General features: G+C 37.6%; 3 protein-coding genes across 3 annotated transcripts; all 3 read left to right on the forward strand.

Moving 5' to 3' along the window:
- Positions 1–168: 168 nt before the first annotated feature.
- Positions 169–932, forward strand: LOC144990316 (uncharacterized). Its single transcript, XM_078943501.1, has 2 exons — positions 169–404; positions 500–932. The coding sequence occupies exons 1-2, from the start codon at positions 315–317 to the stop codon at positions 791–793; spliced, it is 384 nt and encodes a 127-aa protein (XP_078799627.1). The 5' UTR covers positions 169–314; the 3' UTR covers positions 794–932.
- On the forward strand, positions 555–4,210 carry LOC111947153 (uncharacterized). Its single transcript, XM_078943502.1, has 7 exons — positions 555–794; positions 1,869–1,928; positions 2,096–2,195; positions 2,291–2,555; positions 3,630–3,689; positions 3,857–3,956; positions 4,052–4,210. The coding sequence occupies exons 2-4, from the start codon at positions 1,894–1,896 to the stop codon at positions 2,552–2,554; spliced, it is 399 nt and encodes a 132-aa protein (XP_078799628.1). The 5' UTR covers positions 555–794; positions 1,869–1,893; the 3' UTR covers position 2,555; positions 3,630–3,689; positions 3,857–3,956; positions 4,052–4,210.
- A 1,539-nt stretch (positions 4,211–5,749) lies between these two features.
- LOC144990315 (uncharacterized) lies at positions 5,750–11,323 on the forward strand. Its single transcript, XM_078943500.1, has 11 exons — positions 5,750–5,762; positions 5,858–6,122; positions 7,197–7,256; positions 7,424–7,527; positions 7,619–7,883; positions 8,955–9,014; positions 9,182–9,281; positions 9,377–9,626; positions 10,731–10,790; positions 10,957–11,056; positions 11,152–11,323. The coding sequence occupies exons 3-8, from the start codon at positions 7,222–7,224 to the stop codon at positions 9,623–9,625; spliced, it is 813 nt and encodes a 270-aa protein (XP_078799626.1). The 5' UTR covers positions 5,750–5,762; positions 5,858–6,122; positions 7,197–7,221; the 3' UTR covers position 9,626; positions 10,731–10,790; positions 10,957–11,056; positions 11,152–11,323.
- Positions 11,324–18,326: the final 7,003 nt, after the last annotated feature.

Raw genomic sequence — 18,326 nt, forward strand, 5'->3', positions numbered from 1 at the left:
ATGTTGGAAACAATTATCTAACAAACAAAAATGGTATAAATGAGCTTCAAAGACAATTTAATCATCTCCATTTTCAGGGATCATCTCAGAAAGAATCAACGGATGTTTCAAAAGCCAAGAGAGGAAGAAAGAAAAAGGTTGGTCATGAACATTTTTACTTATTTTACTTACTCCTGGTGAGGCTTCTGGCGCTCGTCAGATCGCCGAGAGCAAAGGCCCGCCTAATCCGGATTTATGGCCCCCTGTGAACGGATTTGGGGGGCGTGGTTAAAGAAAAATGTTCTAAGTCATTTTTGTTTGATAGTTTTCAGCCAATGCTCAACAAGTCTTTAGCTGAACAGCGGCAATACGAGGAAGCAAAGAAAGGGGCGCTGAAGAAAGCTGAGCAAGTCAAAGAAAACGCAGTAGGTACAAAATATAGATTTACTGTTTTCTTTTTGTTACATTCAAATACAATTAGAAAAAAAAATGTCTGTTTTTAATTAACAAAACAATGCAGAACACCAAAGTGAAAGAAATTGTGAGAGAGGCCGGTGGCGGAGGGGCCGGTGGGGCAGAGGCCGGTGGCTCAAGGACCGGCGGCTCAAAGGCCGGCAGCGCAAAGACCAGCGGCGCAAAGACCAGCGGCGCAAAGACCAGCGGCTCAAAGACCGGCGGCTCAAAGGCCGGCAGCGCAAAGACCAGCGGCGCAAAGACCAGCGGCGCAAAGACCAGCAACGCAGAGACCACCACTCCAATCGCAAAGTGCCACGAATCGAGCCAGGGACGACCGGAGGCAGGCTGCGGCAAATAGAGTGAGTTATAAGTCTTTGCTCCAAAACATGACGTTTCTCTTTAACCAAAGTACATTTTAAGAACGATGCATTCGTTATAACATACTCAGTATACTGTATTAAGTTTCAATACTTTTTGAGTGTTTCTCAATTAAAATGCTTTTCATCAGTGCATCCTTTCCACATTCGACACACCGCATTTCTCCACAATATATATTTTTTCAAAGTACAATTTATAGTTACAAACACTCTTTTAAAATTGATTTCAAATAAAAACAGACACTTGCAATTTAGCCTTTTTACAGTAATCATCATTAAACTGTAAATGCTTAGTATAGGCACAAAGTTTAAAATTTCACGTCATTTTCTTAAAACAATTTTATACACAGATTGTTTGCAGTTTTTCCTAGTGAAGTCAAATGTATTCTGTTGTCAGGTTCTCCTGGTGAGGCTTCTGGCGCTCGTCAGATCGCCGAGAGCAAAGGCCCGCCTAGTCCGGATTTATGGCCCCCTGTGACAGATTTGGGGGGGTGGTTAAAGAAAAATGTTCTAAGTCATTTTTGTTTGATATGACTTCAATAAAATGTTATCTTTAAATTAGTTTACATACTATAGTACAATGAATAGAGAAGAGAACAAAGAGTGTTGCTGATGTGTTTTTTTCTTTTTTTCATTTTGCATTTCATATTTTTTTCTCCATTAGGTAAATTTTGAAGAAAATTTTAAAAATCTTTTACACAACACAAAATCACCAACCAACTGTCCGTTAGGGACATCCCTGGTAGGGGGTATTGGGCCCTTGGCAACGGTATTTGCAAAGTTCTACTGGCCTCTTTATGCATCTGAGTGTCCACAATCCCCAGATCTTGCGCCCGATACAATTAACTTTCCACGTGTCGCTGACGAGGATGCTGAAGTTCTAGGGAAACCCATCACTATGGCAGAAGTCTCTGAGGCCATTGCTGGTTAGCTGGATTGAGTGTTCCCAGTTTCTGCCTGACTGAGCTCACCTGATCCAGGTGGCCAGTTATAAATGCAGCGGGGTTAGCTGCAAAGCAGACTGTAAGAAGACAATTTAATCATCTCCATTTTCAGGGATCATCTCAGAAAGAATCAACAGATGTTTCAAAAGCCAAGAGAGGAAGAAAGAAAAAGGTTGGTCATGAACATTTTTACTTATTTTACTTACTCCTGGTGAGGCTTCTGGCGCTCGTCAGATCGCCGAGAGCAAAGGCCCGCCTAATCCAGATTTATGGCCCCCTGTGAACGGATTTGGGGGGCGTGGTTAAAGAAAAATGTTCTAAGTCATTTTTGTTTGATAGTTTTCAGCCAATGCTCAACAAGTCTTTAGCTGAACAGCGGCAATACGAGGAAGCAAAGAAAGGGGCGCTGAAGAAAGCTGAGCAAGTCAAAGAAAACGCAGTAGGTACAAAATATAGATTTACTTTTTTCTTTTTGTTACATTCAAATACAATTAAAAAAAAAAATGTCTGTTTTTAATTAACAAAACAATGCAGAACACCAAAGTGAAAGAAATTGTGAGAGAGGCCGGTGGCGGAGGGGCCGGTGGGGCAGAGGCCGGTGGCTCAAGGACCGGTTGCTCAAGGACTGGCGGCGCAAAGACCAGCGGCTCAAAGACCGGCGGCTCAAAGGCCGGCAGCACAAAGACAAGCGGCGCAAAGACCAGCGGCGCAAAGACCAGCAGCGCAGAGACCACCACTCCAATCGCAAAGTGCCACGAATCGAGCCAGGGACGACCGGAGGCAGGCTGCGGCAAATAGAGTGAGTTATAAGTCTTTGCTCCAAAACATGACGTTTCTCTTTAACCAAAGTACATTTTAAGAACGATGCATTCGTTATAACATACTCAGTATACTGTATTAAGTTTCAATACTTTTTGAGTGTTTCTCAATTAAAATGCTTTTCATCAGTGCATCCTTTCCACATTCGACACACCGCATTTCTCCACAATATATATTTTTTCAAAGTACAATTTATAGTTACAAACACTCTTTTAAAATTGATTTCAAATAAAAACAGACACTTGCAATTTAGCCTTTTTAGAGTAATCATCATTAAACTGTAAATGCTTAGTATAGGCACAAAGTTTAAAATTTCACGTCATTTTCTTAAAACAATTTTATACACAGATTGTTTGCAGTTTTTCCTAGTGAAGTCAAATGTATTCTGTTGTCAGGTTCTCCTGGTGAGGCTTCTGGCGCTCGTCAGATCGCCAAGAGCAAAGGCCCGCCTAATCAGGATTTATGGCCCCCTGTGACGGATTTGGGGGGGTGGTTAAAGAAAAATGTTCTAAGTCATTTTTGTTTGATATGACTTCAATAAAATGTTATCTTTAAATTAGTTTATATACTATAGTACAATGAATAGAGAAGAGAACAAAGAGTGTTGCTGATGTGTTTTTTTCTTTTTTTCCTTTTGCATTTCATATTTTTTTCTCCATTAGGTAAATTTTGAAGAAAATTTTAAAAATCTTTTACACAACACAAAATCACCAACCAACTGTCCGTAAGGGACATCCCTGGTAGGGGGTATTGGGCCCTTGGCAACGGTATTTGCAAAGTTCTACTGGCCTCTTTATGCATCTGAGTGTCCACAATCCCCAGATCTTGCGCCCGATACAATTAACTTTCCACGTGTCGCTGACGAGGATGCTGAAGTTCTAGGGAAACCCATCACTATGGCAGAAGTCTCTGAGGCCATTGCTGGTTAGCTGGATTGAGTGTTCCCAGTTTCTGCCTGACTGAGCTCACCTGATCCAGGTGGCCAGTTATAAATGCAGCGGGGTTAGCTGCAAAGCAGACTGTAAGAAGACAATTTAATCATCTCCATTTTCAGGGATCATCTCAGAAAGAATCAACAGATGTTTCAAAAGCCAAGAGAGGAAGAAAGAAAAAGGTTGGTCATGAACATTTTTACTTATTTTACTTACTCCTGGTGAGGCTTCTGGCGCTCGTCAGATCGCCGAGAGCAAAGGCCCGCCTAATCCGGATTTATGGCCCCCTGTGAACGGATTTGGGGGGCGTGGTTAAAGAAAAATGTTCTAAGTCATTTTTGTTTGATAGTTTTCAGCCAATGCTCAACAAGTCTTTAGCTGAACAGCGGCAATACGAGGAAGCAAAGAAAGGGGTGCTGAAGAAAGCTGAGCAAGTCAAAGAAAACGCAGTAGGTACAAAATATAGATTTACTGTTTTCTTTTTGTTACATTCAAATACAATTAGAAAAAAAAATGTCTGTTTTTAATTAACAAAACAATGCAGAACACCAAAGTGAAAGAAATTGTGAGAGAGGCCGGTGGCGGAGGGGCCGGTGGGGCAGAGGCCGGTGGCTCAAGGACCGGTGGCTCAAGGACTGGCGGCGCAAAGACCAGCGGCTCAAAGACCGGCGGCTCAAAGGCCGGCAGCGCAAAGACCAGCGGCGCAAAGACCAGCGGCGCAAAGACCAGCAGCGCAAAGACCAGCGGCGCAAAGACCAGCAGCGCAAAGACCAGCAGCGCAGAGACCACCACTCCAATCGCAAAGTGCCACGAATCGAGCCAGGGACGACCGGAGGCAGGCTGCGGCAAATAGAGTGAGTTATAAGTCTTTGCTCCAAAACATGACGTTTCTCTTTAACCAAAGTACATTTTAAGAACGATGCATTCGTTATAACATACTCAGTATACTGTATTAAGTTTCAATACTTTTTGAGTGTTTCTCAATTAAAATGCTTTTCATCAGTGCATCCTTTCCACATTCGACACACCGCATTTCTCCACAATATATATTTTTTCAAAGTACAATTTATAGTTACAAACACTCTTTTAAAATTGATTTCAAATAAAAACAGACACTTGCAATTTAGCCTTTTTAGAGTAATCATCATTAAACTGTAAATGCTTAGTATAGGCACAAAGTTTAAAATTTCACGTCATTTTCTTAAAACAATTTTATACACAGATTGTTTGCAGTTTTTCCTAGTGAAGTCAAATGTATTCTGTTGTCAGGTTCTCCTGGTGAGGCTTCTGGCGCTCGTCAGATCGCCAAGAGCAAAGGCCCGCCTAATCAGGATTTATGGCCCCCTGTGACGGATTTGGGGGGGTGGTTAAAGAAAAATGTTCTAAGTCATTTTTGTTTGATATGACTTCAATAAAATGTTATCTTTAAATTAGTTTATATACTATAGTACAATGAATAGAGAAGAGAACAAAGAGTGTTGCTGATGTGTTTTTTTCTTTTTTTCCTTTTGCATTTCATATTTTTTTCTCCATTAGGTAAATTTTGAAGAAAATTTTAAAAATCTTTTACACAACACAAAATCACCAACCAACTGTCCGTAAGGGACATCCCTGGTAGGGGGTATTGGGCCCTTGGCAACGGTATTTGCAAAGTTCTACTGGCCTCTTTATGCATCTGAGTGTCCACAATCCCCAGATCTTGCGCCCGATACAATTAACTTTCCACGTGTCGCTGACGAGGATGCTGAAGTTCTAGGGAAACCCATCACTATGGCAGAAGTCTCTGAGGCCATTGCTGGTTAGCTGGATTGAGTGTTCCCAGTTTCTGCCTGACTGAGCTCACCTGATCCAGGTGGCCAGTTATAAATGCAGCGGGGTTAGCTGCAAAGCAGACTGTAAGAAGACAATTTAATCATCTCCATTTTCAGGGATCATCTCAGAAAGAATCAACAGATGTTTCAAAAGCCAAGAGAGGAAGAAAGAAAAAGGTTGGTCATGAACATTTTTACTTATTTTACTTACTCCTGGTGAGGCTTCTGGCGCTCGTCAGATCGCCGAGAGCAAAGGCCCGCCTAATCCGGATTTATGGCCCCCTGTGAAAGGATTTGGGGGGCGTGGTTAAAGAAAAATGTTCTAAGTCATTTTTGTTTGATAGTTTTCAGCCAATGCTCAACAAGTCTTTAGCTGAACAGCGGCAATACGAGGAAGCAAAGAAAGGGGCGCTGAAGAAAGCTGAGCAAGTCAAAGAAAACGCAGTAGGTACAAAATATAGATTTACTGTTTTCTTTTTGTTACATTCAAATACAATTAGAAAAAAAAATGTCTGTTTTTAATTAACAAAACAATGCAGAACACCAAAGTGAAAGAAATTGTGAGAGAGGCCGGTGGCGGAGGGGCCGGTGGGGCAGAGGCCGGTGGCTCAAGGACCGGTGGCTCAAGGACTGGCGGCGCAAAGACCAGCGGCTCAAAGACCGGCGGCTCAAAGGCCGGCAGCGCAAAGACCAGCGGCGCAAAGACCAGCGGCGCAAAGACCAGCAGCGCAGAGACCACCACTCCAATCGCAAAGTGCCACGAATCGAGCCAGGGACGACCGGAGGCAGGCTGCGGCAAATAGAGTGAGTTATAAGTCTTTGCTCCAAAACATGACGTTTCTCTTTAACCAAAGTACATTTTAAGAACGATGCATTCGTTATAACATACTCAGTATACTGTATTAAGTTTCAATACTTTTTGAGTGTTTCTCAATTAAAATGCTTTTCATCAGTGCATCCTTTCCACATTCGACACACCGCATTTCTCCACAATATATATTTTTTCAAAGTACAATTTATAGTTACAAACACTCTTTTAAAATTGATTTCAAATAAAAACAGACACTTGCAATTTAGCCTTTTTAGAGTAATCATCATTAAACTGTAAATGCTTAGTATAGGCACAAAGTTTAAAATTTCACGTCATTTTCTTAAAACAATTTTATACACAGATTGTTTGCAGTTTTTCCTAGTGAAGTCAAATGTATTCTGTTGTCAGGTTTTCCTGGTGAGGCTTCTGGCGCTCGTCAGATCGCCAAGAGCAAAGGCCCGCCTAATCAGGATTTATGGCCCCCTGTGACGGATTTGGGGGGGTGGTTAAAGAAAAATGTTCTAAGTCATTTTTGTTTGATATGACTTCAATAAAATGTTATCTTTAAATTAGTTTATATACTATAGTACAATGAATAGAGAAGAGAACAAAGAGTGTTGCTGATGTGTTTTTTTCTTTTTTTCATTTTGCATTTCATATTTTTTTCTCCATTAGGTAAATTTTGAAGAAAATTTTAAAAATCTTTTACACAACACAAAATCACCAACCAACTGTCCGTTAGGGACATCCCTGGTAGGGGGTATTGGGCCCTTGGCAACGGTATTTGCAAAGTTCTACTGGCCTCTTTATGCATCTGAGTGTCCACAATCCCCAGATCTTGCGCCCGATACAATTAACTTTCCACGTGTCGCTGACGAGGATGCTGAAGTTCTAGGGAAACCCATCACTATGGCAGAAGTCTCTGAGGCCATTGCTGGTTAGCTGGATTGAGTGTTCCCAGTTTCTGCCTGACTGAGCTCACCTGATCCAGGTGGCCAGTTATAAATGCAGCGGGGTTAGCTGCAAAGCAGACTGTAAGAAGACAATTTAATCATCTCCATTTTCAGGGATCATCTCAGAAAGAATCAACAGATGTTTCAAAAGCCAAGAGAGGAAGAAAGAAAAAGGTTGGTCATGAACATTTTTACTTATTTTACTTACTCCTGGTGAGGCTTCTGGCGCTCGTCAGATCGCCGAGAGCAAAGGCCCGCCTAATCCGGATTTATGGCCCCCTGTGAACGGATTTGGGGGGCGTGGTTAAAGAAAAATGTTCTAAGTCATTTTTGTTTGATAGTTTTCAGCCAATGCTCAACAAGTCTTTAGCTGAACAGCGGCAATACGAGGAAGCAAAGAAAGGGGCGCTGAAGAAAGCTGAGCAAGTCAAAGAAAACGCAGTAGGTACAAAATATAGATTTACTGTTTTCTTTTTGTTACATTCAAATACAATTAGAAAAAAAAATGTCTGTTTTTAATTAACAAAACAATGCAGAACACCAAAGTGAAAGAAATTGTGAGAGAGGCCGGTGGCGGAGGGGCCGGTGGGGCAGAGGCCGGTGGCTCAAGGACCGGTGGCTCAAGGACTGGCGGCGCAAAGACCAGCGGCTCAAAGACCGGCGGCTCAAAGGCCGGCAGCACAAAGACCAGCGGCGCAAAGACCAGCGGCGCAAAGACCAGCAGCGCAGAGACCACCACTCCAATCGCAAAGTGCCACGAATCGAGCCAGGGACGACCGGAGGCAGGCTGCGGCAAATAGAGTGAGTTATAAGTCTTTGCTCCAAAACATGACGTTTCTCTTTAACCAAAGTACATTTTAAGAACGATGCATTCGTTATAACATACTCAGTATACTGTATTAAGTTTCAATACTTTTTGAGTGTTTCTCAATTAAAATGCTTTTCATCAGTGCATCCTTTCCACATTCGACACACCGCATTTCTCCACAATATATATTTTTTCAAAGTACAATTTATAGTTACAAACACTCTTTTAAAATTGATTTCAAATAAAAACAGACACTTGCAATTTAGCCTTTTTAGAGTAATCATCATTAAACTGTAAATGCTTAGTATAGGCACAAAGTTTAAAATTTCACGTCATTTTCTTAAAACAATTTTATACACAGATTGTTTGCAGTTTTTCCTAGTGAAGTCAAATGTATTCTGTTGTCAGGTTCTCCTGGTGAGGCTTCTGGCGCTCGTCAGATCGCCAAGAGCAAAGGCCCGCCTAATCAGGATTTATGGCCCCCTGTGACGGATTTGGGGGGGTGGTTAAAGAAAAATGTTCTAAGTCATTTTTGTTTGATATGACTTCAATAAAATGTTATCTTTAAATTAGTTTATATACTATAGTACAATGAATAGAGAAGAGAACAAAGAGTGTTGCTGATGTGTTTTTTTCTTTTTTTCATTTTGCATTTCATATTTTTTTCTCCATTAGGTAAATTTTGAAGAAAATTTTAAAAATCTTTTACACAACACAAAATCACCAACCAACTGTCCGTTAGGGACATCCCTGGTAGGGGGTATTGGGCCCTTGGCAACGGTATTTGCAAAGTTCTACTGGCCTCTTTATGCATCTGAGTGTCCACAATCCCCAGATCTTGCGCCCGATACAATTAACTTTCCACGTGTCGCTGACGAGGATGCTGAAGTTCTAGGGAAACCCATCACTATGGCAGAAGTCTCTGAGGCCATTGCTGGTTAGCTGGATTGAGTGTTCCCAGTTTCTGCCTGACTGAGCTCACCTGATCCAGGTGGCCAGTTATAAATGCAGCGGGGTTAGCTGCAAAGCAGACTGTAAGACAATTTTATCATCTCCATTTTCAGGGATCATCTCAGAAAGAATCAACAGATGTTTCAAAAGCCAAGAGAGGAAGAAAGAAAAAGGTTGGTCATGAACATTTTTACTTATTTTACTTACTCCTGGTGAGGCTTCTGGCGCTCGTCAGATCGCCGAGAGCAAAGGCCCGCCTAATCCGGATTTATGGCCCCCTGTGAACGGATTTGGGGGGCGTGGTTAAAGAAAAATGTTCTAAGTCATTTTTGTTTGATAGTTTTCAGCCAATGCTCAACAAGTCTTTAGCTGAACAGCGGCAATACGAGGAAGCAAAGAAAGGGGCGCTGAAGAAAGCTGAGCAAGTCAAAGAAAACGCAGTAGGTACAAAATATAGATTTACTGTTTTCTTTTTGTTACATTCAAATACAATTAGAAAAAAAAATGTCTGTTTTTAATTAACAAAACAATGCAGAACACCAAAGTGAAAGAAATTGTGAGAGAGGCCGGTGGCGGAGGGGCCGGTGGGGCAGAGGCCGGTGGCTCAAGGACCGGTGGCTCAAGGACTGGCGGCGCAAAGACCAGCGGCTCAAGGACCGGTGGTTCAAAGGCCGGCAGCGCAAAGACCAGCGGCGCAAAGACCAGCAGCGCAGAGACCACCACTCCAATCGCAAAGTGCCACGAATCGAGCCAGGGACGACCGGAGGCAGGCTGCGGCAAATAGAGTGAGTTATAAGTCTTTGCTCCAAAACATGACGTTTCTCTTTAACCAAAGTACATTTTAAGAACGATACATTCGTTATAACATACTCAGTATACTGTATTAAGTTTCAATACTTTTTGAGTGTTTCTCAATTAAAATGCTTTTCATCAGTGCATCCTTTCCACATTCGACACACCGCATTTCTCCACAATATATATTTTTTCAAAGTACAATTTATAGTTACAAACACTCTTTTAAAATTGATTTCAAATAAAAAAAGACACTTGCAATTTAGCCTTTTTAGAGTAATCATCATTAAACTGTTTGTTTTCCATCTAGCACACTGACTTATGTAAATGCTTAGTATAGGCACAAAGTTTAAAATTTCACGTCATTTTCTTAAAACAATTTTATACACAGATTGTTTGCAGTTTTTCCTAGTGAAGTCAAATGTATTCTGTTGTCAGGTTCTCCTGGTGAGGCTTCTGGCGCTCGTCAGATCGCCAAGAGCAAAGGCCCGCCTAATCAGGATTTATGGCCCCCTGTGACGGATTTGGGGGGGTGGTTAAAGAAAAATGTTCTAAGTCATTTTTGTTTGATATGACTTCAATAAAATGTTATCTTTAAATTAGTTTATATACTATAGTACAATGAATAGAGAAGAGAACAAAGAGTGTTGCTGATGTGTTTTTTTCTTTTTTTCATTTTGCATTTCATATTTTTTTCTCCATTAGGTAAATTTTGAAGAAAATTTTAAAAATCTTTTACACAACACAAAATCACCAACCAACTGTCCGTTAGGGACATCCCTGGTAGGGGGTATTGGGCCCTTGGCAACGGTATTTGCAAAGTTCTACTGGCCTCTTTATGCATCTGAGTGTCCACAATCCCCAGATCTTGCGCCCGATACAATTAACTTTCCACGTGTCGCTGACGAGGATGCTGAAGTTCTAGGGAAACCCATCACTATGGCAGAAGTCTCTGAGGCCATTGCTGGTTAGCTGGATTGAGTGTTCCCAGTTTCTGCCTGACTGAGCTCACCTGATCCAGGTGGCCAGTTATAAATGCAGCGGGGTTAGCTGCAAAGCAGACTGTAAGAAGACAATTTAATCATCTCCATTTTCAGGGATCATCTCAGAAAGAATCAACAGATGTTTCAAAAGCCAAGAGAGGAAGAAAGAAAAAGGTTGGTCATGAACATTTTTACTTATTTTACTTACTCCTGGTGAGGCTTCTGGCGCTCGTCAGATCGCCGAGAGCAAAGGCCCGCCTAATCCGGATTTATGGCCCCCTGTGAACGGATTTGGGGGGCGTGGTTAAAGAAAATGTTCTAAGTCATTTTTGTTTGATAGTTTTCAGCCAATGCTCAACAAGTCTTTAGCTGAACAGCGGCAATACGAGGAAGCAAAGAAAGGGGCGCTGAAGAAAGCTGAGCAAGTCAAAGAAAACGCAGTAGGTACAAAATATAGATTTACTTTTTTCTTTTTGTTACATTCAAATACAATTAGAAAAAAAAATGTCTGTTTTTAATTAACAAAACAATGCAGAACACCAAAGTGAAAGAAATTGTGAGAGAGGCCGGTGGCGGAGGGGCCGGTGGGGCAGAGGCCGGTGGCTCAAGGACCGGTGGCTCAAGGACTGGCGGCGCAAAGACCAGCGGCTCAAAGACCGGCGGCTCAAAGGCCGGCAGCGCAAAGACCAGCGGCGCAAAGACCAGCGGCGCAAAGACCAGCAACGCAGAGACCACCACTCCAATCGCAAAGTGCCACGAATCGAGCCAGGGACGACCGGAGGCAGGCTGCGGCAAATAGAGTGAGTTATAAGTCTTTGCTCCAAAACATGACGTTTCTCTTTAACCAAAGTACATTTTAAGAACGATGCATTCGTTATAACATACTCAGTATACTGTATTAAGTTTCAATACTTTTTGAGTGTTTCTCAATTAAAATGCTTTTCATCAGTGCATCCTTTCCACATTCGACACACCGCATTTCTCCACAATATATATTTTTTCAAAGTACAATTTATAGTTACAAACACTCTTTTAAAATTGATTTCAAATAAAAACAGACACTTGCAATTTAGCCTTTTTAGAGTAATCATCATTAAACTGTTTGTTTTCCATCTAGCACACTGACTTATGTAAATGCTTAGTATAGGCACAAAGTTTAAAATTTCACGTCATTTTCTTAAAACAATTTTATACACAGATTGTTTGCAGTTTTTCCTAGTGAAGTCAAATGTATTCTGTTGTCAGGTTCTCCTGGTGAGGCTTCTGGCGCTCGTCAGATCGCCAAGAGCAAAGGCCCGCCTAATCAGGATTTATGGCCCCCTGTGACGGATTTGGGGGGGTGGTTAAAGAAAAATGTTCTAAGTCATTTTTGTTTGATATGACTTCAATAAAATGTTATCTTGTGCAAAGGCCCGCCTATATGTTTATATACTATAGTACAATGAATAGAGAAGAGAACAAAGAGTGTTGCTGATGTGTTTTTTTCTTTTTTTCATTTTGCATTTCATATTTTTTTCTCCATTAGGTAAATTTTGAAGAAAATTTTAAAAATCTTTTACACAACACAAAATCACCAACCAACTGTCCGTAAGGGACATCCCTGGTAGGGGGTATTGGGCCCTTGGCAACGGTATTTGCAAAGTTCTACTGGCCTCTTTATGCATCTGAGTGTCCACAATCCCCAGATCTTGCGCCCGATACATTTAACTTTCCACGTGTCACTGACGAGGATGCTGAAGTTCTAGGGAAACCCATCACTATGGCAGAAGTCTCTGAGGCCATTGCTGGTTAGCTGGATTGAGTGTTCCCAGTTTCTTTACCCTTACTAATGAAGTACTTTGGATAGGAGTCTTCCTTGTTACCCCTTCTTAGAATAGTATTAGGTATGGCCCATGTTCTTTTTACATTACTTTTGTTTTCCTCTAAAAGCTGTCCATAATATTCCTTCTTGCATGTTCTTATGATCTGCATTAACTTATTTTTGTATTTTTTGTATTTAATTTCTGCCTCTTTTGTTCTCTTTTTTAAGTAGTTTTTATAAAGAGTATTCTTTTCTTACATGCATTCTGCTATCCTTTTGTAATCCATGGACAATGGAAATACTTAATATTTTCCTTGAACATGGTAATAATAAATTCTTCAACTGTTATTTATCCGCTTTTCTTTAGGTAACGTGCTTGTTTAGCTATATCTGTTTTGAACACAATGCTGATATATATGTATGTATATATGTATATATATGGATATACACATATGTACATATATGTATATAGTTTTAATGATTTAATGATTTTGTGATTTACTTTTAAATTCCAGACCCACAAAATGGTTTTGAATTAAAAAATGGTATGTTTATCCAACATATATATATATATATATATATATATATATATATATATATATATATATATATATATATATATATATATTATATATGTAAACTGCCAGACAATTAGATTAGACTAAATTTTTCTTTATTCTTTTAATGCTGTTTTATTATAAAACAATATTCTGTGAATAATGCACATTAAAGTTGAATACTGACTTCTTAGTGTCATTAAGGTTTATGTGTAATTCTAAAATGAATAAATAAAATTTGACTTAGAAGCAAATTGTTAATTAGTTTACTAATTAATTACATTTACAAATTGTTTAATTAGGTTACTAATTAGGTGTGAGTGTTGTGAGTGTGAGAGTGAATGGGTGTGTCATTGTGGACATTCTACCCTGCGACAGACTGGCCACCTGTCCAGGGTGTCCCCTGCCTTTGCCCACAAGTGGCCGGGATAGGCTCCAGCGCCCCGTGACCCCGAAAAGGAAAAACGGAATAGAAAATGGATGGATGGATGAACAATAAAATGGAATATTTATGTGATAACAAATTTAAATGCTGAAATAATTTAAGGATGTGATTTTTTTTTGTGATTTCAGGGAGAAGAATGCTGTTGGTTGCAGCTGCTTCTGCCAACAACCATAAGGTTCTTGGTTTATGTTCACAATACTTACGATATTGATTTGCATTCAGAGCTTAGCTTAGAGAGTATGGCAGCTGCCAATGTCCTACTTAAGAGAAAATCAAAAAGATTTGACTGTTGTGAGTTACTGTCAACGGCAGCCTCATTGCAAAAAAATAAATAAATAAATAAAAGCAGAGGATGAAGATTCCCCTGTTACCTACAATAAATGCTTTGAAAGAACTGTAGCTCTTATGAATTTGTAACCCTGTAAAAGTCCTCAACCGATTAGCAATATATATGTATATATATATAAATATATGTTTGTGCATATATATATATATATATATATATATATATATATATATATATATATATATATATATATATATATATATATATATATATATATATATATATATATGTGCTTATATATGCACAAACATATATTTATATATAAGTAGTATTCTTTTTTATTTTGGACTAGTGTAAAATAACAAAATAAGACAAAAACGGGACAAATTTTATAAAAAAGAACAAAAAACAAAAAAAGACAAGTAAATTATGTAAAACAAAACAAGACAAAATCATATAAACACAAGTCCAAAAGGGAGTGAGAAGAAGAAAAATCCTATAAACTCTCACCCCCTTTACCTTAAATCCTTACTTTCCCAACTAAACCCAGTACTCCCACCATCAAAGTCCAGTCCCCTACCCAAGTGAATATGTACATATATTCATGTAATTTTCATTTGTAAACAACATGCAAATGAATAACAAAAAATAATGTCAAAGTATCCAGATTTATAAATGCTGACATTCTGAATTTTTTGTATTTGTACATATTTATCCATGATCTTATTTCTGTATCTATATTTAAAATTTTTATGTTTGAACATTGTTTCAAGCATTTACTGGTTCTGTTCCACAACTTCACTGCACAAATTGAATCACAGAATCTCTTTTTATTTGTACGTGCTTTATGTACGACAAATTTATCTTTTTCCCTAAAATTGTATTTTTCCTCTCTTTTAATAAATAACCTTTGGTCATTCGTCTGTAATAAATTGTTTTCGGCCTTGAATATTATTTGAGCGGTACAATACTCTACTAGATCGTAAAATTTGAGTAATTTTGATTCTATGAATAATTTATTTGTGTGCTCAAGGTGATTGACTTTGTGTATAATTCGAATTGCTCTCTTTTGAAGTATTGAAAGTGAATGAAACGTTGTTTTATAGTTGTATCCCCAAACCTCAATGTACAGTATAACATGTGGAGTGATTTATGGTCCAGAACCAGTTTAGCTTTATTCCTCTCACTGTCTTTAATATTTCATTTTCAGTTACTGGGTTAAGAAACATTGAACTGGGATTTCTGTCAATTAACATTTGCACATCCTTTCCCTACGTTCCTGGATACGGGATTTGCTTTTCTATTTCAGGTCCCACGTTTACAAAAAAAAATCATTAAATCTTTTAGCAATCTCTTCCCTTTGACCTATTTCTTTACCCTTACTAATGAAGTACTTTGGATAGGTGTCTTCCTTGTTACCCCTTCTTAAAATAGTATTAAGTATGGCCCATGTTTTTTTATATTACTTTTGTTTTCCTTTAAAAGCTTTCCATAATATTCCTTCTTGCATGTTCTTATGATCTGCGTTAACTTATTTTTGTATTTTTTATATTTAATTTCTGCCTCTTTTGTTCTCTTTTTTAAGTAGTTTTTATAAAGAGTATTCTTTTTCTTACATGCATTCTGCAATCCTTTTGTAATCCATGGACAATGGAAATACTTAATATTTTCCTTGAACTTTTTAACTGGACAATGTTTATCATACATCAAACCAAATATCCGCATAAAATACTCATAAGCCTCATCAACAGTTTCGTTTTGATAAATCACATCCCAATTATGCTCAAGTAACTCAGCTTTAAGTGCATTGATGGAGGTTTCTGTTTTAATTCGTCTGTATCCCACTGAGAAATGCAACCTGTGGTTGACATAACTACTATCATATACTGTGAAAACTGGAAGATGGTCACTGATTTCATTAATTAGCAACCCATTAACTGTTTTATTTTCAATGTCATTGGAGAATATATTATCAATTAATGTTGCACAACTTGCAGTTATCCTACTTGGTTTTGTAATTCTTGGAAATAAACAAATGCTGTACATGGTACTAATAAATTCTTCAACTGCTATTTATCCGCTTTTCTTTAGGTAACGTGCTTGTTTAGCTATATCTGTGTTTTGAACACAATGCCGATATATATGTATATATATATAAGTACATATGTGGATATACATATATGTACATATATGTATATAGATTTAATGATTTAGTGATTTTTGAGATTTACTTTTAAATTCCAGACCCACAAAATGGTTTTGAATTAAAAAAGGGTATGTTTATCCAACATATTATATATATATATATATATATATATATATATATATATATATATATATATATATATATATATATATATATATATATATATATATATATATATATATATATATATATATATGTGTGTGTGTATAAACTGCCAGACAATTAAATTAGACTAAATTTTTTTTTTCTTTTAATGCTGTTTTATTATAAAAAAATATTCTGTGAATAATGCACATTAAAGTTGAATACTGACTTCTTAGTGTCATTAAGGTTTATGTGTAATTCTAAAATGAATAAATATAAATTGACTTAGAAGCAAATTGTTATTTAGTTTACTTCCAATAAAAAAACATGCTTCATAGGTTAATTGGCAACTCTAAATTGTCCATAGGTGTGAGTGTCGTGAGTGTGAGAGTGAATGGGTGTGTCATTGTGGACATTCTACCCTGCGACAGACTGGCCACCTGTCCAGGGTGTCCCCTGCCTTTGCCCACAAGTGGATGGGATAGGCTCCAGCGCCCCGTGACCCTGAAAGGGAAAAACGGAATAGAAAATGGATGGATGGATGAACAATAAAATGGAATATTTATGTGATAACAAATTTAAATGCTGAAATAATTTAAGGATGTGATTTATTTTGTGATTTCAGGGAGAAGAGTGCTGTTGGTATCACTGCTTCTGCCAACAACCATAAGGTTCTTGGTTTATGTTCACAATACTTACGATATTGATTTGCATTCAGAGCTTAGCTTAGACAGTATGGCAGCCGCCAATGTCCTACTTAAGAGAAAATCAAAAAGATTTGACTGTTGTGAGTTACTGTCAACGGCAGCCTCATTGCAAAAAAAATAAAATAAAATAAAAGCAGGGGATGCAGAGATTCCCCTGTTACATACAATAAATGCTTTGAAAGAACTGTAGCTCTTATGAATTTGTAACCCTGTAAAAGTCCGTAACCGATTAGCAATATATATATATATATATATATATATATATATATATATATATATATATATATATATATATATATATATATATATATATATATATATATATACATGGTACTAATAAATTCTTCAACTGCTATTTATCCGCTTTTCTTTAGGTAACGTGCTTGTTTAGCTATATCTGTGTTTTGAACACAATGCTGATATATATGTATATATATATAAGTATATATGATTTAGTGATTTTTGAGATTTACTTTTAAATTCCAGACCCACAAAATGGTTTTGAATTAAAAAAGGGTATGTTTATCCAACATATTATATATATATATATATATATATATATATATATATATATATATATATATATATATATATATATATATATATAAGTATATATGATTTAGTGATTTTTGAGATTTACTTTTAAATTCCAGACCCACAAAATGGTTTTGAATTAAAAAAGGGTATGTTTATCCAACATATTATATATATATATATATATATATATATATATATATATATATATATATATATATATATATATATATATATATATATATATATATATATATATATATATATATGTATGTATATATATATATATATATATATATATATATATATATATATATATATATATATATATATATATATATGTATGTATATATATATATGTATGTATGTATGTATATATATATATATATATATATATATATATATATATATATATATATATATATATACCGTAAATTCCGGACTATAAAGCACACCCGATTACAAGCCGCACCCGCCCTTTTTCACGTGTTTAACTACTTTTAAACATACATAAACCGCATCGTAGTAAAGACCGCATGTATTAGATACGCGGTAAACCTGACAAAGCACGTCCTGACTCCCAGCATAAGTGAGGCTCAATACCACACTGTGGGAGGAGTCAGCTTTGCCTCAGGCTCATGCTTGTGAATATGACCACATCTGACAAACAGCATGGACGTCTATTCTGTTCACAAGTTCCTCAGTTATGGTTTATTTATTTATTTTTATTTTTTTTTTAGTTTTTTTAACTTATTGACAATCTAGGCATCACACATAAAATCACAAACAGTAACCATATAATCAACATTACATCCCTCAGTTATGATGAGGAAATTTACATCCGCGATCCCCCATTTCCCATGAGTCTTAGGGGCTAAAGGCGGGGCCAACGCCCAGCTCGTCACACTGTTGTACGTGTTTAAAAATGAGCAAGTAGCAGCAGTGCATGGAGGGGTGAAAAGGAACAGCTCTCCTTCCGCTTGTGTCGCGGCAGCATCATGGTACTAACAGGGCTGGTTAAAAAAAAAAAAAGTAAAATAAAGCAGCGGCGACTGAAAAGCGCGCGCCTCAGCGCGATATCAGCGCGGCG

The sequence above is a fragment of the Oryzias latipes genome (genome assembly GCF_053564925.1).
Source record: "Oryzias latipes strain Hd-rR chromosome 1 unlocalized genomic scaffold, Olatipes_Hd-rR_3.1 chr1_Y".
NCBI lineage: Eukaryota > Metazoa > Chordata > Actinopteri > Beloniformes > Adrianichthyidae > Oryzias > Oryzias latipes.